This window comes from Dipodomys merriami, unplaced genomic scaffold (assembly GCF_024711535.1).
Source record: "Dipodomys merriami isolate MVZ:Mamm:240054 unplaced genomic scaffold, mDipMer1.0.p SCAF_39, whole genome shotgun sequence".
NCBI lineage: Eukaryota > Metazoa > Chordata > Mammalia > Rodentia > Heteromyidae > Dipodomys > Dipodomys merriami.
Window position 1 is genome coordinate 7028931 of NW_027205492.1, and position 23100 is coordinate 7052030.

At 56.6% G+C, this 23100-nt stretch overlaps 1 protein-coding gene across 2 annotated transcripts in view; it reads right to left on the bottom strand.

Annotated features, from left to right (window-relative positions):
* Positions 1 to 22682: 22682 nt before the first annotated feature.
* The window catches only part of Prex1 (phosphatidylinositol-3,4,5-trisphosphate dependent Rac exchange factor 1), a 102099-nt gene continuing 101681 nt past the window's right edge, over positions 22683 to 23100 (bottom strand). For both annotated transcript variants that reach the window (XM_069989955.1, XM_069989956.1), the window contains one exon: positions 22683 to 22826. In XM_069989955.1, coding sequence (XP_069846056.1) covers positions 22784 to 22826 — 43 coding nt within the window. In that variant the 3' untranslated portion in view covers positions 22683 to 22783. The remainder of the gene's footprint in view (positions 22827 to 23100) is intronic.

Below are 23100 nucleotides of genomic sequence, written 5' to 3' on the forward strand. Positions count from 1 at the left end.
AACACCCCCACATTCTCGGAACCACGGACTCCTGGGGGCCTTGGGGGTCTCAGGTGGGCGTGGGTGTCCACGGAGGATCCTCTGTGGTGCTTTACCCCTGGCTCATCATTTGGAAATAATTAGAAAATTGTGCCCTTTCTTCTTCCAAAATAGATCTGAAGATTGTAGTTCAAAGCCAGCCCAGGCAGGAAAGGCTGTGAGACTTTTCCAGGCCCTGAGTTTAAGCTCTACGACTGACCAAAAACATAGGGCATGCCCTATGGGGGCGCCGTCACTGGATGACCCCAGCGCCTTCCCCCACAGCCCCTCAACTCCCTCACAGCCCACTTTCCCACAGCAACCACAGGGGCCTGTGCAAACCTGCTCCTGGGTGACACTGTCCAAAGGGAAACGTGCTCCCTGCCTGGCCTATGTCACTGTCACCCCTCCGTACATCACCTTCATCACAGACATTCTTCTTTTTTTTTTTTTTTTTTTTTTGTCGGTCGTGGGGCTTGAACTCTGGGCTTGGGCGCTGTCCCTCAGCTCTTCAGCTCAAGGTGAGCGCTCTACCACTTGAGCTACAGCGCCACTTCCGTTTTCTGGTGGTTTATTGGAGATGGGAGTCTCACGGTCTTTCCTGCCCGGGCTGGCTTTGAACCATGATCCTCAGATCTCAGCCTCCTGAGTAGCTAGGATTACAGGCGTGAGCCACCAGCGCCCGGCTAGACATTCTTTTTAATACTTAAAGGAAAGCCTGCTTACACATGATCCTTCTCTGCTAGACCCTGAGTTTAACCCCTGACCTCCTGCTTGGCCTCTCCTCCCCCTGCCCACCCTGCCCACCCTCCTCTGGACCCCCTCTGTCTCCCTCTCAGGGTCCCGCCCTCGCTGAAACAGGGCGCTCCAACTTTCCAACTTTCCCATGGCCTGAGTCGTGGCTCAGGTGTGGCCTGGCAGCCTAGGCTCCCTGAGCCCCTGTCTCACAGTGCATTGGGGGGAGACCTGTCCCCTTCAACATGAAACCCTACCCCCAGTACCTCTCCATCCTACACAGGCCTGAGCCCTCAGTCCCTGCACAGCCTGAGCCCCGAGTGGGGTGCCAGCCTGTGCCCCGCATATCCCTGTCCACCCTCTCACGCTCTGCTTTGGCCCCTGCAGGCTGGTCTGACAAGGTGACCCCTCCAGGTGCCGGGCCCTGGGGCCTCGCTGGGAGCCTGGCCATGCATCCCCATGCCAGCGTGAGGGCCGGCTGCGGGTCTGCAGCAAGTACCGCACGGCATCACCCGCTGTCCCACACCCCCGTCAGGTGGTCCCCATCTAAGGTTTCAACACAACCCTTTCTCAAGAATGCCACCTTAGCCCAGGGTGGCTCACGCCTCTAATCCCAGCGACTCAGCAGGCTGAGATCTGAGTGGATCACTGTTCAAAGCCAGCCTGGCCGGAAAAGTCCATGAGATTCTTTTCTCCAATTTACCATAAAAAGTAGAGCTCTGGCCCAAGTAGTATAACACTAGCCTTAAGCACAGAAAGCTCAGGGACAGTATGCAGACCCTAGGTCAAGCCCCAGAACCAGCAAGGGGAAAAAAAGAAAGAAAGAGAGAAAGAAGGAAGGAGGAAAGAAAGGAAGGAGAGAAAGAAGAAAGAAGGAAAGAAGGAAGAAGGAAGAAGGAGGAAGGAAGGAAGGAAGGAAGGAAGGAAGGAAGGAAGGAAGGAAGGAAGGAAGGAAGGGAGGGAGGGAGGGAGGAAGGAAGGAAGGAAGGAAGGAAGGAAGGGAGGGAGGAAGGAAGGAAGGAAGGAAGGAAGGAAGGGAGGAAGGAAGGAAGGAAGGAAGGAAGGAAGGAAGGAAGGAAGGGAGGATGCACGCCACCTCCTCCTGCTCTTGCAGGCCTCGGGTGTCAGGGGCCTGTCCCCAGGGACAGTGGGCCCCCCCCACCATCGCTTCCATCTCTCCTTTCTCATGACGCCACCTGTTTTCTGTCACATGTCCCCTGACTGCTGCACAGCCCTGCCTTGTCCATGGCTTCTTCTCCAATTACCCACAGCAACCACACTCTAGAAGTACGGCCTGGAATTTTCCAGAAATAAAACATTCATAAATATAAATTAGGTGCCGTTGTGAGCAGTGCCATGAACTCTCCCTCTGTCCCTCCATTGGACCCAGGACACGCCTCCTCCTCTTGTCTAGTGTATCCACATGGGAGCCATTGCCCAGAAATCCAGGAAACAGGTAACCCAGGAATCCAAGAGCCCAGGAACCCCAGAACCTCAGGAACCCCGGAACTCAGGAACAGGAACTCAGGAACCTAGGAACTCAGGAATCCAGGTAACCCAGGAACCCAGGAACTCAGGAACCTAGAAAACAGGGTAAGCCAGGAACTCAAGAGCCCAGTAACCCACTAACCCAGCCACCCTCTTGGTTATCAGACAAGCTGGTGCTGAATTCTAGTGCTTGTTTTCTCTTCACAGCAGTTATTAGCAAACCTAAGATACCATCAGCTATAAGATGCACCATTCTTTTTATACACTAGTGACTCACACCTGTAATCCAAGCTATTCAGGAGGCTGAGATCTGATGAGCAAAGTCCAAACCCCCAGCCTGGGCAAACAAACCTGAGAGACTCTTAACCTCCAATCAACAACCAAAAATGTGGAGGGTGGCTCAAATAGGAGAGCACCAACCTTGAACAGAAAAGGCCAAGCAAAAATGTATGATCCGGAGTTCAAGTCCCAGTCAGCCTGATCGCAAGGCCTAAGGAAACTGAAGCTTCCTGGCACTTGATGCTCAGACGTCCTCGAACTCTGCTCCCCCTAACCCAGCCAGCTGACTTTCCTGCAGACCTGACATGTGGGGTCAACGTGTGGGGTAGGAGAAGGCTACCTCCACATGAGTTCATTGTGAAGAGCTCTTCACCCCGATTCTTTCAGCTTGGTGTGAAAAGATTTCAAACCCTTCCTTCCATTTTATTCTCCAGCCTGCTGGGTGGGCGTGAGCAGTTATCTCCTGCCGCACTTTGTCGCGTGCTAATTCTTAGAAGATAATGTCCCTTCCTTCAGGGACAGCCTTGGTGAATTCAGTGGCACATGGTCCCCAGTCCCCAGCACCCCGCACCCCACAGCAAGCGCTAGGCAGTGGCTTCTGATAAGAGCTAATGACCAACATCTGCTTTCAGTTGACAAATGCAATCCTCGGCCAAACAAGGTTTTTAATGGAGGAGGACGAGGAGTTGGGGGTGGGGGGAAGCATCCAGCACAATATGAGGCAGGGATGGGGGGGGGAGGAGCGGGAGTTCCAAGCAGAGGCTTGGAGTGCCTGGCCATGATAAGAAACCTAAAGCTGCCAACAAAATGAAGACGGCTTGAGCCAGTGGCGCGCAGGGGCTTTGTCGAGGATGCGAGGAGTGGGAAATCATTAAACCTGGTTACCAGGGCTTCCCAGAGATCAGCAGAGCCAGCCTCCAATGCGAGGCCCCGCACCGCACCGCACCGCAGAAGAATCTAAATTAATTCTTCGCTTGGCTGTTCCTGGGGGAAGAAGAGGATGTGTTTGCCAAAATAGAAGATAACCAAAATTATAAGAGGTAGTGTGCAGGTGTGTGTGTGTGTGCGCACGCTTGCACACACACGTGTGTATATGGGTGTGGAGAGAAGGAATGAGGGATATTCAGAGAGGAACGAGAAGGAAAAAATATAATAAAGGGAAGCACAAATGATCTACCTGTATGTGTGTGTGTGTGTGTGTGTGCGCGCGCGCGTGCACACGTGTGCACACACGTGCCAGTTCTGGGGCTTAATGGTAGGTGCTATCTGTTAGCTTTCTTGCTGAAGGCTGGTGAGCCATACCTCCACTTCTGACTTTCGTTGGCTAATTGGCAATAAGTCTCACAGACTTTCCTGCCCGGGCTGGCTTTGAACCTTGATCCTCAGATCTCAGCACTGTCTGATTACAGGCATGAGCCATCAGTGCCTTGGCAGACCCATTTATGATGCTGGCCTGAGAGTTACAGACACACAGATGACAATCTCACACACACACACACACACACACACACAAACTACCCTTGAAGCTGTAGCTGACACCAACCTGCAGGTCCCAAGCAGGCCCTGAGCCCCAGGGCACCAACCCAAGGCCCCCATTACTGTCCTTTGTCTCGATCTGCCCTGTCTCCCTTCCCTGAAGTGCGGGTAATGCTTTCCCACATGCCAGCGGGTCCCGGTGACGGCTCAGGATGTCCCAAATCCTGAAGTGGGGGCACGCCAGAGTGCTCCCCCAGATCCTCCCCACACCCACACACACGGTCCCCCATCATGCCACACCTCTTCTGTCCATTCCTCCACGAAAGCACCTTGACTTAGTGCCCAGGCCTGGGGCACCTTCCCCTCACCCAGGCCCTCGTCCTTGTGACCACAGAGTGGACAGGCTGGGCTCACGACGCCTCTCCATGCAGTCACCTTCCGTCCCCGCAAGAGACACTGCTGCCCGGGGGCATGCGCCCAGGACACAGCTTTCCTCTTAGAACAAAGCTGCTTGACCACACACGGCGGATGGGCTCGGGGAGGGGGCTCAGGGATCCGCCAGCTCCCACACCAGCCAGGGCTGTGTGTCACCAGGACATATAGAGCAGCTGTGACAGTGGCCATGCACCCCGGAACTGGAAACAAGGACTCTCTGGCCCCCAGGAATAAAGAGCCATCCAGGGGGTAAGTGGCCAGCATGGCCAGGGAGTGATGAACACTGGGAAGCGGTCAGCTGAGGTTGGGAGTGTGAGCCTTGGGGGGTGGGATCTGCCCTTCCAGCCATCCCCTCCCTCCCAGGCCTTGGGCACCCAAGAGCCAGCACCAGAAGAGCCTCACGTGGCTATGATTTGAGCAAAAGCATCCTGCTTCTCTGCTCGAGAAAACTCTCATCCAGCAAAGCTGCAGGAGTTCGGCCGATCCTGAGTGTCGGCCCTGCCTAGACCTCGCCCTCACCACGCGTGTTTGTCCTGCCTGAGGACCTGGTCTCCAGCGAGGCCAGCGCCCCTCCTTCCCCCACCCCACTGCTGCCGCGCTAGGAACAACAGATGGATGGTTAAGGGACTAGACAAATGGTCCCCAGCATCTGCTCTGAGCCGGAGGCAGCCGTGAGAGGCTGGCCAGGACGCTGATGAGCCGTCTTCGTTTTCCTTGGCTACTAAGGAACAGCACCCAGAGAGCACAATTACACCTGCTCATCCCCCAGACTCGCCCTCCATTCGTGACCTTGCCCTTCAGGCGTCAGGCATTAGTATAAATTACCTTACACAATTATTTGCAATTAAAGGAGCAAATGTGTACTGTATGGCCAAGATTAGCTGTGCTTTGCTGGAGTAAATCACATCCGTGCCTGCACGCTGGCCTGCGAGGCCCCTAGGAAATACAATTAACTTTCTCCTGACTTAATAATGCAGCTTTTGTCATCATCAGAGTCGAGCTCAAGACACACAGTTTCTCCTCCCACAGTGGCAGCCCACCAACAAGAGAGCTTGGTTTAAATGAAATGAACGTATTGGGCAGAATTCACCGCAGGAGTGTGGTGTATGTTCTATGAGCCCTGTTTCAGCCTGATATCAAACCCGGGGACAAAGCCAGCTACAGTGGCTCACGCCTGCAACCCCAGTGACTCAGAAGGCTGAGATCTGAGGATCGTGCTTCAAAGCCAGACCAAGCAGGAAAAATCTGTGAGACTCTTATATCCAATTAGCCTACAAAAAGCCAGAAATGGAGCTGTGGCTCAAGTAGTAGAACACCAGCCTTGAGCAAAAATAAATCTAAGAGAGAGGGGCTGGGAAGGTGGCTCAGTGGTAGAGCGCTTGCCTTGCATACATGAGGCCCTGGGTTCGATTCCTCAGTACCACATAAGCAAAAAGAAAAAAAAGCCAGAAGTGGCGTTGTGGCTCAACTGGTAGAGCGCTAGCCTTGAGCTGAAGAGCTGAGGGACAGCGCCCAGGCCCAGAGTTCAGGCCCCACTACCGGACCCAAAAAAAAAAAATCTAAGAGAGAGTGCTCAGGCCTTGAGTTCAAGCCCCAGTACCAGTGTGCACACAGACACGCTCACACATACACACAAGCCCAAGGTCAAATGTTCCCACACAGGGCTGGAGCATCTCCTACTCCTGTTGAGATGAATTTTGGTCCAATTTCATAAGCTGTTAACGCCACCTGTGCCCCAGCCTGGCACCCCAGAGCTCAGCACCTCCGGGTGCCTCTTGGACCTCTCCCCCACCCCCACACACTTATTTTCCTGGTTTTAATGCCTCCTTTCCACGCTGGTTAGGTGGAGCACGTTAAAACCTTGACGTTTATAGCCTCATCAAATCCCATCTGCTCTGAGCCCAAGCACAGGCAGACAGCACCGGAGCCAAACCACACCGCCCAGGCCTCACCCCCGGCAGAGACACAGGGCCGTGGTGGGCACCTTGTCCCCCAGCAAAACCCAGGCCACTCCCCAAAATGCTGCTGAGGACAAACACAGGGAACAATGCAGCCCCTCCCTGCCTAAATGAAGTTCCCCGCAGCCTACACCCCTGACAGGGGACAAGCAGGAGAGGTCAGATGTCCAGCCCGGGCCATCGCAGACAGAATGTCCCCAAGACACAAGAGACATGAAGGGAAAAACTGTCCCGGGCGATGCAGCCAGAGGCAGCCGGAGGCCGGAAACTCAGGAGGCCATGAGGGTCCCCAGGTTTCGCAGAGTCCACCCAGGCCGGCTGAGACACGGTTGGGGGATTTCCCCGGCTGAGCCCCTCACCTCCCCACAGACGTGGAGCCCCAGTAGGCCCAGCTGTCTCCTCCCTCCCCCAGGGGAGCAGACGGAGGCTGAGGCCAGGAGGATGGTGGAGTTCGCTGGGAATCATGGGAAAACGTGTCCAGAGAGCACCTGAGGACCCTCCAAGCCCTGTGTGAGCTGGTGAGTCTCAAGGTGAAACACGGGGTGTGCACACAGCCCTGGCTGCAGTAAACACTCGTGCACACATGTGCAAACACATACACACACACATATACCCACCTCAGGGCTCCGATGTCCCCCGCTGCCTCCAACCAAAGGCTGTTCGGGACAGCCTTTCTCCTGTGTCCTTCCATCCTCACTGACACAAGTGCACACACTCATGTGCACACGTGCACGAGCAAACACGTCTGCCTCGGGACCCAGATGTGCCCGGGCTGGGTGGCCCGTGTGTGCTCTGCAGGGTCTCTGGGCCCTCAAGGCCTCCCATGTCCAGCCCCGCCCCCGACGGTGCCATCAGAGGCGTGGCTCATGCTCAACGTCTAGGGACCTGGCTCACATGTTGGTAAAAGCAAACAGGAGGGTTGGAGGCATGGCTCAGGTGGTAGAGCACCGATGAGTGAAAGCATCTGATACGGAGTTCAAGTCCCAGTCTTGGGCAAGAACAAAAACAAACGGATGTGGGCAGAGTGTGGGGAGGGTCTCACTGGCTGGGGGGGGCTCACTGGTCGGGGGGGGTGTCTCACTGCCGGGAAGCCAGTAGCACCAGCTGCTTTTGGCTTCCAGTCTCTGGGGGGGGGGGGGGGGGAAGGTGCGTTCTCTTTTCCTCTCCCAGTGCGGCTTGGGGTAGGCAGGCACAGAGTGAGCAGCCCAGGAGCTGGAATTCATGTAGAACGTGGCTCGAGAGACCCCGGGCTGCAGGGTGGTCCTGCAGGCCCGGGGCAGAGAGGAGAAGACAACATGGGTGGGGCTGGCATCACGGGAGAGACAGTTCAAATCCATCTACTCCATCCACGGCCTGATCCAATCCTCGGGCCGCAGGCGGGCCCAGCGCAGCTCACCCGCTGCACAGCCGAGACCGAGTCACATGGAGGTTCTCAGTCAGACTGAACCGCGGCCTCTGTCCTAACCCCTCTGCACCCCTCTCCTCTCCAGGGAGCTGCGGTGGCTGAAACCCAGACACCAGGGGGCCTCCATAACCCCAGCTGCCAGAGGGGAGACAGGAGCTCATTGCTAAGCAACCCATTGTTGTCCATGAGAGACTCCAGGTGATGCTGGGCCCTGGGCCTCAAAGAACCAAGATACAGCCAGCCCAGTACCCTGGCTCGCTGATAGGCTGGGGGTGGGCCACGTGATCATGTGACCATGTGACCATGTGACTATATGAGGTCAAGAATGAATGTGGGCCGCGCTCCCACCCCAGGGTGGCTATGGGATCCACGCCTTGTGAGCAGAAGTGTGGGGACAGACAGGCTGTGAGAGGCGATGCACCGGGGTTCCAGGCGGGAGATGAAGGGCAGATCTGACCTCGGGACGCCCCTACGGCTTGGGGGGCACAGGCTGACGGGCTGAGCTGCAGATGGGGACGGAGGGTGGGCGTTGGGTTGTGGGCGTCACTGGATCCAGAGCTGACCCTGACCGTGTATGAGAACCGACTCTGTCCGCTCTAACTGAGGTCCAGGGGAGCCAAGTGCCCGCTGACCCCTCAGGGGCCACGCAGGAGCACCACGGGGAGCCCCCCCCCGCCCCCAGCTCCGGGGAGGGTGACCACACCTGTCCTGCCCAGCTGGCCCCAGCCAGACGTCCCCAGAAACCAGTGGTGTGGCAATGCCTTTCCCAGAGGAAGGCTGCCTGTTGTGAGCCCTTCTAAGGCTCCGGGGCTGGCCACCAGCCAGTCCCACCATTTGGCCCGGGGCGGGGGCAGGGGGGAACATGTGGATTCACGCAGGTGACCCTGTGGGGGACGGGGGTCCCCTGGGAAGGGGCACTCTTCCCTCTGGGGCTCCCTACTGATGGTGTCATCTCCCCAGGAGGGAGAGGGAGAAAGCAGCACTGCCAGGCCCCGGTGCCTGAACTCAGGTCCCTGGATCCAGCCCTACCTGAAGCCACAGTCCCCCTCCGTGCTGGGCAGTCCTCTGAGCCCCTGCGCAGCCCTCTTTCTTGAAGTCTGTGAGGGCGGGACTTCCTGCCATTACCACTTCACATCCTGTCTGACCCAGGGTTAGGGACTCAGCACCCACAGGACAGCCGTGAACGTGGGCAGGGCCCCATCTGCAGCAGGTCTGAGCGCTGGAGGGGCTGGGCTCTGCCCTCCCCACTGCCCTCCCTCTGCCCCAGCACCCCCCCCCCTGCCACCCTGGGCAGCCCCACCTCCCCCCATCCCCAGGGGTTTCCAGAGCCACACCCCGCTCTCTCAGCAGAGCGGCTTCCTCCTTTCCCATTCTTCATCTTGAAAAGTGGCAAATGGAAGCACTTAATTCTCCTCCTCCAGCCCAATTAATATGAGAGTGCCCAATGGATCGTTTATATCAATTAGCGCAAATCCATGGTGGAGGGCCTCGGGGACAGGGAGCCCTGGGGGGGGCAGGGGCTGAGCCCACCCCTGAAGGAAGCCAAGGTCTGGGGGACCACAGTCCCCCCCAGCTCTTCTCACTGATGCTCATGTCCACACTGACAGTAGCAGCAAGGCTACTTCCACACCCCGCCACGCCACGCCCAGCCACCGTCCCTCCCCGCTCTCCCCTCCCGGCCTCCCTGGGCTGAACCCCACCTCACCATCAGGTCCTCCACATCCCCCGCGCCTCCTTCGTGTCTCCAGGTGAGGGGGCAGACTCACTCCACGCACACGGCAGTCAGGCTGAGCTTTAACAGCGCCAGGGAAGGGCGCCGCTCTCCTGCTCCAAAGCCCTCAGTGGCTCCCACTGCTCTTCAAACCCACCCCCACCCCCAGCATGGCCTCCAAGCTCCTGCTGGCCTCTCAAACCCGCCGTCCCCCCTCACTCACCCCTGCAGCGCACCCACGCAGCGCACAGTCTCCCAGCCCAGGCCCTGTGCACTTGTCGTGTCGCACAACCCACGCCAGTGGGACCCCAAACCCAGCTGAACGAATTCTTTGGGGCTCCAGATATCCCCTGCTGGTCCACTCAGTCCTCTAATGTCCATGAACGCCTGCGTGCACCAGCCACATACAGACCCCGGGGACACGGCTGGACACATAGCAAGATGAGACCCTGTCCAGGGGAGAAGCCCAACCCAGCGGCTGGGGATGGGGAGGAGAAATGCAGAAACAGCAAACGGGATAAAGAAAGTAAAGAAAGCCAGGCGCCAGCGGCTCACACCTGTCATCCTAGCTATTCAGGAGGCTGAGACCTGAGGATCACGGTTCAAAGCCAGTCCCGGCAGGAAACTCTGTGAGACACTTATCTCCAATAAACCACCAGAAAACCAGAAGTGTCGCTGTGGCTCAAGTGGTAGAGCGCTCACCTTGAGCTGAAGAGCTCAGGGACAGCACCCAGGTCCAGAGTTCAAGCCCCATGACCAACCAAAAAAAAAGAAAAGAAAGTAATGAAAGATGCCAAATAATGAGCAGGGCTCTGGGGAGGATGAATAAGGGAAGGGCTAAAGCTGTAGCCCGAAGCTGGCCAAGGCAGGCTTCCCAAAGACAAAGTCCTGTGGGATGGAGGGATCCTGCAGGTACCTGGGGCGGAGGGTTCCCCACATTCGAAGCTTCATACACCATGACCAATTGGACTTCATTCTATTGATGCAAGGGTAGTTTAACAAGAATACTGGTGAATAAAACGTATCACACAGACAGAACCAAGATCAGAAATCACATAATCACCTCAACCAACAGAGAAAAGCCTTTGATAAAACTCAGCAGCCTTTTATGACAAAATCCCTGAAGGAACTTGGAATAGAATGGTTGCACCTGAACTTAATAAAGGCCGATGTTAAATCCAATGGGGATAAGGGAAATCACATTCTCAGAAGTTAGGAACAAGATAAGGATGCCCACACTCTCCACACGTACTCCATACAGCACTAGAATTCATAGCCAGAGCAGTAAGGCAAGAAAAAGAAATAAAAGATATTCAAACAGAGAAGTCCAATGACTCCTATTTACATATGACATGATGGCACACTCAACACACCCTACAGGCGCCACCAAAAAAACTTGGAAACATAGCAGGATACAAAATCCACACTCAAAAATCAGTAGCTTTTTTTTTTTTTTTTTTTTTTTGGTCAGTCATGGGCCTTGAACTCTGGGCCTGAGCGCTGTCCCTCAGCTCTTCAGCTCAAGGCTAGCACTCTACCACCTGAGCTACAGTGCCACTTCCAGCTTTCTGGTGGTTTATTGGAGATAAGAGTTTCACAGACTTTCCTACCCAGGCTGGCTTTGAACTTGGAACCTCAGATCTCAGCCTCCTGAGTAGCTAGGATGACATGAGTGAGCTCGTGGCTATCAGTAGCTTTTTTAGTTGTATAGAGTGTTTCACTTTTACACACACGACATGTAATTCTGTCTTCCCCTCTGTCATTCTCCCCCACCCACCTCTTCAGTCTAGACACATTCCTTGCCCCATTTTCACACAGGAACACAAAGCATTCCCCCTTTCACCAATTAAGCCAGTAGCTTTTCTATGTATGGACAATAAGCCAAGAGAGTTCCATGCACAAGAGTTCCAGAACCAATAAAACACCTCAGTACTAACTCTGCAACAGAAAGTATAAAACCTTGAAGAAAGAAGACAGCAGACTATGGAAAGGCTTCCCATGTTCATAACTGGAGACTCCCCGTAATGAACATTGCCCACTCGCCAGCTGAAGCATGGCTGGGAAGGCTAAAAGAGCAAAGAAGCAAATGTTGGTGTATAGATATAACACATATTAATTTTAAAAGATCCAGAAGCGCCAGGTGCTAGTGGCTCACACTTGTAATCCTAGCTACTCAGGAGGCTGAGATCTGAGGATCAGGATTTGAAGCAGCCCAGGCAGGAAAATCCATGAGATTCCTTTTTCCCCCCAGTCCTGGGGCTTGATCAGGGCCTGGGCACTGTCCCTTAACTTCTTTTGCTCAAGGCTAAGCACTCTACCACTTGGGTCACACCTCTACTTTCAGCTTTTTCTGTTTATGTGGTACTGAGGAATCAAACTCAGGGCTTCATGTATGTGAAGTAAACACTGTACCACTAAGCCAACTTCCCAGCCCTCCATGAGACTCTTATCTCCCATGAACCACCAAAAAGCTGGAAGTACAGCTATGGCTCAAGTGGCAGAACATTGAGCATAATAGCTCAGGGACAGCACCCAGATTCTGAGTTCAAACTCCAGGACCAGCACTGCCCACACCCTCAAGAAAAAAAAGCCAGTAGGACAGTTTATATGTGTGAATAAGCTAATTGTACATGCGTAGGGAAAACAAGGGAACTAAAATCATGAAGACAACATGGAAATAAAACGGTATGCTTGAAAAAGTCACTTCCTTTTTTTTTTTTGGTGGTACTAGGATTTGAACTCAGGGCCTGGTGCTTGCTCAGCTGGCACTCTACCACCTGAGCCATGCTGGACTGGCAAACCGACCAGGCGACTCAGAAGTGACATCTGAGTTGAGGCCTGAAGGAGGACGCTGGATCCCAGCAAGAGCACCTTCACCATGTGATTTCCCTGTCAGCTCAGAGAGACGGGCAACCTGCCCCAGGACACACAGCACTGCCTCAGTCTGGCTTTGGACAGTTCTGATGACTCCTGTCTCACCTCCACCTGGAGTGCACTGGGCCTGGGGGGCCTGGGCTGCGATCCCTCAGCTCCCCAACCTTGCACAGCCGCCTTTGACACACACACACACACACACACACACACACACACACACAAACACACTCCCTCTTCTCTCCCATGTCCTCATTTTCTAAGAGCAGGGCGGGAAGCCACTGTCTAACAGGGCTAGGATTCATCCAGGATGAATTCTGGAACCTCATTTCAGCGGATAATTAAATCACGGTTTAATTACAAGCAGGATGTCAGTGTCTCCCTGGGAGCCGGTCCAGCGCTGTGGAGGGCGGGCGGAGCAGATGGGGGACGGCGGGGGCTGTGTGTCCCGCGGTCCAGGCCACCATGCTGGGGCAGGGGTCCCCTCCGGTGATCGCATGCAGCTGGGCACCCCCTGCCCGTGGCCAGGCCAGCCCTGAAGCTCAGCTCTGCAGGGACAGCCCGAGCTGTCCACACTGCTACTCCCGGAGATCCCGTGACAAGGGACAAAGCATGGCCACACCGGACAGCGGCGGGCCTCCAGCCTCCGGCCTGGAGTCAGCTGCAGAGAACCCGCATCGAGGCACTGGGGGGCTCTGGCTGGGGTGTGGGGGACCCACAGAGCTGCCACGTAGCATGCACAGGGGCCAGGCCCCACCATGCCCTCCTGCCTTCCACGTGGAAACAGGTCTGCCACGTGGGCCTCTCTGGGTAGACACGGGACCCGTGTCCATGCCATGGCTGGTACCTCCGTCCCCAGCCATCTTCCATGGACAGAGCCTCATCTGTCCTGTCCTCCATCTCCACGGGAGGGGCCGGGCAGCCAGTGGGCCTGACAGGTACCCCAGCAATGCAGGGATCAGAGCAGGCCGGAGCCAGGGGGGCAGGAAGAAAATGGCCACCAGGGAGCAGAGGTCCAGCACCCAGCCCCTCTGCGTCCTCCACGGGACACGGGGAGCAGCAGCAGCCTCACCCACTGTGCAGCCTCACCCCTGCATGGTCTCCCCTCCCCCTCCCCCATGTAGCCTCCTCTTGCATTGTCTCCCTCCTGCGCAGCCTTGTGCTGCATGGCCAGCCCCCCCCCGCCCCGCATGGCTTCCCCCATGCAGCCTCCCCCCTCCCCATGTGGCCTTACCCAGTGTGGCCACCCCCACCCCCTGCATGGCCTCAGCCCCTGAGGCCTCCCCCTGCCCTGCACGGCCTCACCTCGGCGGGACCTCACCCCTGCACAGCTTCCCCTCCTCCCGCCCCCCCCCCCCATCTGACACCAGAGGCCTGTGGCTTCCCAAGGACTCAGGGGCCGTGGAGGGCAGGGGCTGCCTCCTGACAGCGGCAAGGAAGGCCCAGCTCAGGCACGGCCCCCAGGGTGTCCCCCCACCCTGGGCAAAGGGGCTCACAAGCCACTGTGGGGCCCAAACAGTTCCTGGAGCTCCTGAAATTGGAGCCTGGGGGGCCAGATGTGGAGATCAGCTGCCCCGAACCTGGGTGGGCCTGCATGGGCTCCGGCAGGGAAGGAGCGCTGCTGTGGGTGATACGGACTGCTCTGCCCCCACCTGCTGGAATCACGACCCCCCTCCTCGGGGTGGGTGGGTGGTTAGTGAATTGGGATGGAAGGAGCTGGGGCGGGCAGGCTGGGGCAAGCACGGAGGGCTGCCTGGAAAAGGAGGCTTGCGTAGGGTCAGAGAGGCAAGGCAGTCAGGAGAGGATTCCCAGCAGCATAAAGGATTCAAAGCCCCGGAGCCCAGAGCATGGCACGGATATCACCTTAACCGTTGTTCCCACGAAATGCTTAGATCTTGTGCCATTTGACAACCGTTCTTTGAAAATTAATTCCATGTTTTATTCATCCTTAAATTCTTTAGAGCTGCAAATCAAACAGTCGCCGGCTGCTGGCTGCGGCTGCTCGCCGGCCCAGGCCCCGGCTCTCCGGCTCTCCGCATACCAAGCAGCCCGCGCTGGTCCCCGGGAAATGCAGTGCATTTCTTTTGGTGTTCCTTGCCTCGCTCTAATTGCATCCACCGTGGAGGCAGAGCAAACATCTTCAGCTCTTGATTTGCATTATGCAAAACCGTAATCTCCCCGACTTCCAAGCCCAGGGGCTTCACAGCGTCCAGCCGCATGCAGGGGGTGGGGGAGGGGGAGGGGGCTAACACCTTGGCTCTGAGCCCACAGCCACCCCCCGATGTGCGTGTCCTGCAAGTGTGCTTCTCAGGGGAAGTGCACAGCCGCTCACACCCACGTCCAGCAGTGGTCAAACTGAAGGGACCATGGGTTTCTGCGGGGGACCCCTGCGTGGTGTCTGCCGGGTGTGCTGGCCTTGCACAAACAGGCATGCAGTGGCTGAAGGAAGGACCTGGAAGGTGCCTGGCCCTGGCGGACAGCAGGTGGGGAGACGCTGTCTGCTGAGTGGGCTCAGATAACCCCGGTGGGGAGCGGGTAGACAGCACCCGGGAGAGCGACAGGACCGCAGGATGGCAGACACCAGGCCACACCCACCCTAGTGACGGCCCTGCCCGTGAGCACAAGCCCCGCCCCTCCGAGCCACAGCCCACTAGGGTGGGTGTGGCCTGGTGTCTGCCATCCTGAGGTCCCGTGGCTGATGTGTTGTTGTTGTTGTTGTTACTGTTGGTATATTTCAAGCCCATCCTACAGATGCAGCGAGTGAGTCCTCCCTCGGACTGAGTCTGTGAGTCGTTGCTTCCTGGCATCCGTGGCCTAGAGCTGATGTCTCCTACTCAGTCCCCACATTGCTGTCCTCAGGCCGGGCGCCAGTGGCTCACACCTGTCATCCCAGCTACTCGGGGGCTGAGAGCTGAGGATTGTGGTTCAAAGCCAGCTGGAACAGGAAAGTCCAAGAGACATTTTTTTTTTTTTTGTCCATCATGGGGCTTGAACTCTGGGCCTGAGCACTGTCCCTCAGCTCTTCAGCTCAAGACGAGCGCTCTACTATTGAGCCCCAGCGCCACTTCTGGTTTATTGGTGGTTCATTGGAGATGAGTCTCATGGACTTTCCTGCCCAGGCTGGCTTTGAACCACGATCCTCAGATCTCAACCTCCTGAGTAGCTGGGATGACAGGTGCGAGCCACCGGCGTCCAGCAAGTCTGTGAGACTCTTATCACCAATGAATCACCAAAAAGCCAGAAGTAGAACTGTGGCTCAAATAGCAGAGTACCAGCTATGAGCAGAAAAACAAAGGGACAGCGCTCAGGCCCTGAGTTCAAGCCCCAGGACCGGCACACACAGAGAAATCAAAAAGCTCCTGTCTGTCAGCTGCACAACGCCCTCATGCACGCCCATGTCACCGCAGATGGATAGTTGGTGACACAAGCCCCCATTGCCAGCCTGAGACACCTCAGCTCGGAGCTCAGCACCCCTTCCTGCACAGTGCTACACAGTAAATGCGCTACGAGCCCCGCGCACCGTGTCCCCACAGCAGCCGCCAGTGCTGCCCAGACACGGGCCAGGCTGTGTGCCACGCAGAGCCCACAGAGATGGGGCCCACGCGGGGACGAAGGCTCAGCACCCACTGCCCAGGCGTCTTCTCTGACTGTGGCTCCATCGTGAATGATGACAACATGCGTGTCTATGCACACACGTGTGCGCTGTGGCCGTGGCGGCTCCAGTCACTGAATGAGCGGGCACAGAATGTGATGGCTTCCCACGGGCTGCCCTGGCCCCTGCAGATGTCTCCATAAAGAAAGGGAAAGGGGGAGGGAGACGTTTAACCACGTCCCGCCCAAAGATGAAACCCAGCCATAATTCACCAGTAACATTGCACACCTACTCACAAAGCCATTCCCGTGGAGTGGAGAATAGACAAGACATAAAAGGGACTGGGAAAGTGGCCTAGTGGTAGAGTGCTCACCTAGCTTCATGAAGTCCTGGGTTCAAGTCCTCAGTACCACATACACAGAAGTCAGAAGTGAGCCAGGCACCCGTGGCTCACGCCTGTAATCCTAGCTACTCAGGAGGCTGAGATCTGAGGATCGCAGTTCAAAGCCAGCCCAGGCAGGCAAGTCTGTGAAACTCTTATCAACAATAAACCACTAGAAAACTAGAAGTGGCGCTGTGGCTCAAGTGGTAGAGCACTTGCCTTGAGCTGAAGAGCTGAGGGACAGTGCTCAGGCCCAGAGTTCAAGCTCCATGACTGGGGAAAAAAAAAGCCAGAAGTGGCTCAAGTGGTAGAGTGCTAGCCTTGAGCAAAAGAAACTCAGGGACAGTGCTCAGGCCTTGAGTTCAAGCCCCAGGACTGGCCAAAACAAGAACAAAAAAAGAAATAAAAGGACAATAATATTCCATGAGAGGAAACTCATTTAATATGCAAATGAGAAGTCCCGGGGCCTTGGCCTCATCCAATCCTGGTCAGCAGGTTGTAAGTTAGGCATGGAGGGCAGGAGGGGAGGGCAGGGGGGAGGACGGCCCAGAGCAGGCGGACACGGGTTGCACGGGAAGCTGCTGCACGAGGCCACCTCCCATCTGACCACCAGGGGGCGCCCGGGGCCGGGAGATTTTTTTTTTTTTTTTTTTGGTGGGGGAAGGCCTCTGCCCTGTATAAATTATTCTCTCCGTGAGCATCCAGCATTCCCTGCTGCCTCCTGGAAAGGCTACCGGGGTCCTGGGCCACAGGGGAGCCTGAACGCAGAGAGCCCCAAGTGACCAGGGCTGCCCACTCACCCCAAAAGAAATCTAGACAGCAAACACATGGTGAAAGACGCGGAAGGCATTTCTTCACGGTGTGGCCAGTCCCGGGAGGCAGACCCTGGAGCTGCCCTCGGGGCGCTGCCGCGATCCTTGGGTCTCGGTGGGAGAAGGAGGAAGCGCAGGGGTGAGACGCAGGCCTGGCCGAGGGGTCTTGGTCGAAGTGGGGTCTCACGGCTCGTCACCAGCTCCCCAGAGGTTGCAGAGAGGCTAGCCGGTCAGGAAGGCGAGATGGAGCTCATTCGGCCTGGAGGCGCTGCTGTGGGGGAGGGGAGCAGGCCCAGTCGTGGCTGGCAGGTGACACCCGCTCACCGCCATGTCCCTGCAGTTCTTAGAAAGCCCTTAGCCACTCCACACCCCACCCAGGCCCTTGAACCCTGGGGAGTAGGGAAAGACACCCCTTAAAAGCACTGTGGGGTTCCTATGGTCTGCAGAGCTGAGCAGGAATCAAAGCTGATCTGCCGAGCACAGATCCGAAACAGGAGCAGAGGCGCCAGGCTTTGTCCTGACCCGGTCCCCAGGGCCACCGCAGACCTGTAAGTAATGCCACCGGTGTCACGGGTCAACAAGAGGGGCCGCACACACTTCCCACGGGTGCCGGCCCCGGGGCAGCTGCCGGCCCTCACAGCGATTCCTTTTCTCTGCTGGCCACTGGGTAGAAGAGTCACGAGTGTGATTTTGGCCACGGAGTAAGGAAGAACTGCCGCTGGGGGGGGGTCTCCCCGCTCCCACAGAGCCGGTGGGGAGGGCAGCGGTCCCTTCTCTCCTCCCTCTGGCATGGCCATCATCTGCCCCCCACCCCGGTGCTCCTGGACACCTCAAACCCGCTGCCAGCCGGAGTGCCAGGGGGCAGTGGCTTCTCCAGCGCCAGACCCAGGAACGGGGGTAGAGCGGGCACTCACTGCTGGTCCCATGCTGAGCCCCAGAAAAGCTGTCCCCCGGATCCAGGGGGCACTGGCGGGTCTGCCATCTGGGGCCTGCTTCATCGGAACTGTCTAGACCTCTGGTTATCGAGGTGCCGCTTCCAGATGGAGCTGTCTCCAGACACTCCTTACTAAAACACACGTATCCTATCCTAAATGAACTTACACATACTCACACGCACAAGTAAATTCCCCAAGCGTTCGTAGGCATGGGAGGCCTGGAGGACACAAGGCTCTCTGGCTAATCCAGCCGTCAACCCTGGGACAACCACCTAGCTGGCCCAGGGGCGGGTGGAAGCCCAGCACCCACCATGCACTTAGCAATCCCACATCTCCAACACAGGGAGGGAAAAGCCTTAGCCAACACCACATGAGGACAGAGGAAGCTGCGCACACACCACCAGCCAATGGAGGAACTTGAGGAGGAATCTGAACCCAGGATCATGGAGCTCATCACCCTAAGAAATGAGCCGGGTGCTTGTGCCTCATACATGTCATCCTAGCTATTCAGGAGACTGAGATCTGAGGATCGTGGTTCAAAGCCAGCCTGGGCAGGAAAGTCCCTGAGACTCTTATCTCCAATAAACCACCAAAAAAAGCAAGAAGTGGAGCCATGGCTCAAGCAGTAGAGTACTAGCCTTGAGCAAAAGAGCTCAGGGACAGCATCTAGGCCCTGAGTTCAAGCCCCATGACCAGCACTAAACAAAACTAAAAGGAAATGCCTTCATGTTTCCAGCTGAGGGCTAGGACAGGTCTGTGGGTACCGACGTCCAGGGGCTGTGGGCTCTGCGGGTGCCAGGTCCACCGTGAGGGTGGCACTGGGGAGGGCAGGCAGCATGCCAGACACAAGTGTCAGCCTGAGTTCCTGTGCCCCTGTGTGGGCCCCGCCCCTCAGCCCACGTTGCCCTCTGCCCAATTTCTCCTTCTTCACCCTGCTTCTCTAGAGTGAACCCCACTGATTCTGCCTCATTTGCTCCCGAAAGGGAATGAGGTATTTGGGACAACAGTCTCACTGGAGTCTGCTCAGGGTCACAGGACACTCAGGGAGACTCAAACTCAGCCCACAGCCCTTTCCTGGACGTTCTGCCCTGGCCCCTCTGAGTCTCTGCTCCCCCACCCCCCCACCCCACCCACCACCTCCGTGTCCAGGACGGCGGCAGCTTTGGGCTGGGCTCTGACTCACCCACCTCCGGAGCAGCCAGCTTCCTTCCATGAGCTCCTCGGAGGACAGACTAGCCCACAGCGCCACCCCGCGGCCACAGTTCCATGGTTCGGGGAGAGGGCACACAGACCCTGGTCTCAATTCACAGAACCTCTCTGTATAGTTTAACTGGGATCTCCACATCCTTCTAGATCCAGCTGGGAGTGTAAAGGAGAGAAGGGAAGGCAAGATCACGCTTCTACGCTATTATGATTCATGCTTATAATCCTGGTGACTCAGGACACTCAGATCTGGAGGAAAAGGTTTGAACCAGACCAGGCAGGAAAGTCAAGACTCTACCTCCCAAATAATCATCACAAAGCTTGGCTGGGGACACGGCTCAAGTAGTAGAATGCCAGCAAAACAAGTGCGAGACCCTGGATTCAAACCTTGATACCAGTGAAAGAAAGAAAAATGGAAAACGTCAAGAGAAACTAGCATTTATGATGAGCTCAACTCATCCGAGCAGTCCCAGCCCCACTTCTAGGCAGAGCTAACCCCAAGTAGGCATCGGGTCCGACAGGCACTCCACGGTCCCCAGCGCCCTCTGCTGGACAGCACAGGTATTGCATGCACACCGCAGGCCTACCGCGCACCTCCTGGAATTCCTCTGGCCCAGGGCCCTCTGGCGCCCCAGATTAGAGCCAGGTCTGGTCCATCTCCATTGTTTATAGAAGAATCAAGAGACAGTGACATCCTGAGAGGGGCTGCTTGGCAAGCAGACGGCTGCTGGTCTGGGGACAGGCACAGTGACTAAGTTCCAAGGTCTCAGCAAGGCCTTCCTGCCAGCCCAGTGTGGTGCTCAGACAAGCGGCAGATGTAGATGCTGAGCGCTGTTAACAGCTCCTAGGGATGCACTTTCTGTCCAGGCTCTTAAGAAAGGTTAGCTGGGAAGGCCTGTTGGCTCAGGAGACTCCAGGATGGCTGTGACCACAGAAAGGCCCTCATGAGATCACCCCCCCCCAAAAAAAATGCTCACAGACTTTGGGGTCTTCCCAAGTGCAGGAAGTATGGGAGGGGGATTAAACAGGGAAGAGAAAAACTAGGGAAACCAGGAGGAAAGAAGAGAGGGAGAGACTGAGGAAGAGAGGGAGGGACGAGACAGAGGCAGGCAGGGAGGGACAGGGGAACTAGACATGGAGACTCCCTGTGTTGAGCCCAGGATTCCAGGCAGCACCACGGGACCGCAGGCCCAGGCAGGTGAAGAACCGGCAGCCAGCCTGGGATCCACTGGGGCTCACTCAAGGCATGGGCACAGATTTTCCTGATTGGCCCACTGCAGCCAGTTCTGATTGGCTGTTTATAGTCAGCCAATCACCGATTGGCCAGCAACTGAGACCACGCCCTGAATATTTTAAACTCCACTTAACTGTGTATGCAATGGGGTTTGTGGGTTGGGTTGGCAACTCGAGGGCCACCCTGAACCCTTGGCAAGTACAGGGCTCCAGGAGGGGCAGAAACTTCTGGAAAAACAGCTGTCACTGTTTTTTCACCTGTGGTGGAACAGAGCTCAGTTAAATACAATATAAAATCTGTTATTTGAGAGCCGGTGCTCACACCTGCAATCCTAGCTACTCAGGCTGGGATCTGAGGATCACAGTTCAAAGCCAGCCTGGGCAGGAAAGTCTATGAGACTCTTATTTCCAATAAACCACTAGAAAACTGGAAATGGTGCTGTGGATTAAGCGGTATAGCGCTCCCCTTGAGCTGAAGAGCTGAGGGACAGAGCCCAAGCCCAGAGTTCAAGCCCCACAATCGACAATAAATAAATAAATAAATCTGTTATTTGGGGTTGGGAAGGTGGCTCAGTGGTAGAGTGCTTGCCTAGCATGCATGAAGCCCTGGAATCAATTCTGCACTACCACATAAACCGAAAAGGCCAGAAGTGGTGCTGTGGCTCAAGTGGTAGTGTTAGCCTTGAGAAGAAGAAAAAAAAAGCTCAGGGACAGTGCCCTGGGCCCTGAGTTCAAGCCCCAGAACTTAAAAAAAAAAAAAATCTGTTATGATCTACCTTGTAATCTAAGGGAGTCTGTGCCCCAGCCCTTGAAAGAGCTCTGAGGCACAGAGCAGCAACCTAGCTGGCACAGGACTGGCGGGCTTGGAGACACGGACAGTTGAGATCCGCATGGCCCTTGGCCTATGCCGCTCAGGCTGGATACTACTGCCCATAGCACCCAGCACCAGATGAAACTGACTTCAATAGCAATAGAAATCTATGGTGAATTTAAGGAGAACCTGTGCGTAGGGCACACGCCCCAAGCATGTGCACCGTCCCTCAGGGGACAGGGGCCATTTCTCTCATCAGGGCTGAGGGGCTCCCAAGTTTTGTCTAGGACACAGTTGCACACATGGCAGGAGGTGTGTCCTCTGGGGACCTAGGGGACCAAGGTGTCTCAGCAGGAGCAGCATGGGGGAGGGGAATGGAGCCTCTCTCTCTCCCCTGCTGGGACATTCCTGTAATGAAGGGAAGTTGGAAGGCTGAACAGCTGGGGGGCACCCCCTGTTGGCTCAGAAGCTGACAACATGACCCCCCTGGACACCCCTGTGCCCTCTTCAGGGAAGGTAACACCCCAAAAGTAAGATGGCCTTGTGCCAGGCGCTGCCCAGGGGCTGGCCCTGCCACCTCTCCACCCATCACCCCAAAACCAAACACGCTGGGCCGCGAAGGGAGGGCGCAGGGCCTGCGGGGCTTGGGGGCCTGGAAGCCGTACCACGTGACTCTGCTATTGAAAAAGGAAAGGCGTACTGACATCTTCACATTTTTCAATAATTTAGTTTGTGTTCTTTTGTTTTTAGTAGAACTGGGAGAAGCTGTCAATGCGACTGAGCATTGGTCCCACTAAGACAATAGGCTTTTTCTTTCAAATGTAAAATGTCAAAGAGAGAATCGTACAACCTTAGAAAAAAAAGTCTTTGACAACATCGATAGGTAACAACAAAAACCTCGGTATAAATCTCGGGATGTCACGCCATATAAATAAAGTCGGAGCCAATCCTGTGCCCGGGGCTGATGGCTCCAGTTCCACCAGCTGTGGGGACACTGAAGGCTGGTGGGCTCTTGTCTTCTGGGTACCAGGCCCCTGTCCCCAGTCCCAGTCTTTCCTGGCAGAGGCCCGGCTCCCCATGTGTGCCCAGTGGGTTAGTACAGGGCCAGGGGCGCGGCTGGAGGCCAGGGCATAAGGAGAAAGCTTGGTCCCTCGGAGTGAAGGCTGAAGGACCAGCGTTCCAAAGTGCAGGCTGTGGGCCTCCACGCCCAGGGCCTGGCACCCATGAGCCGTCAGCTCAGCCCCCCTGGGCTCCCGGAACAAGTGTGGAGGAAGTGCTGCACGGGGTCCTTCGACGGGCATGGCTCCCGCTGTCCTCGAAGGTGCGTGGAGGGGGCTGGGCGGGAGCCTTGGCCAACTCCGCCCCACGCCTTGCGGCCCGCTGGCCCCTCCCACGTGGCAGCAGCAGAGGCTGTGGCTGAGCACGTGGCACATCGGTGTTCACAGGTCTCCATCCACCGGAGGCTGGCAGAGGCGGTAGAGGCTGGTGGGGGACAGAGGGGGCTGGGTGAGGGGCGGCTCCGTTGGCATTTCCACCTTCGTGCAACAGGTGACTCCTGCCCACAACACAAGGCTCAACGGGGCAAAAGATGTGGCGTGCCAGACAGGTGCTGCCCACGCCTGACCTGTGGAGTGGGCACCCAGCGAATGGCGCACTCAGGCCTGACCACACCCGGGCCTCCGCCCATTCCCCCTCCGTGGATCTTGGGGACCTCCTGGAAGGGAAGGGCCCAGGGTCTATGCATTTCTAGCAGGAG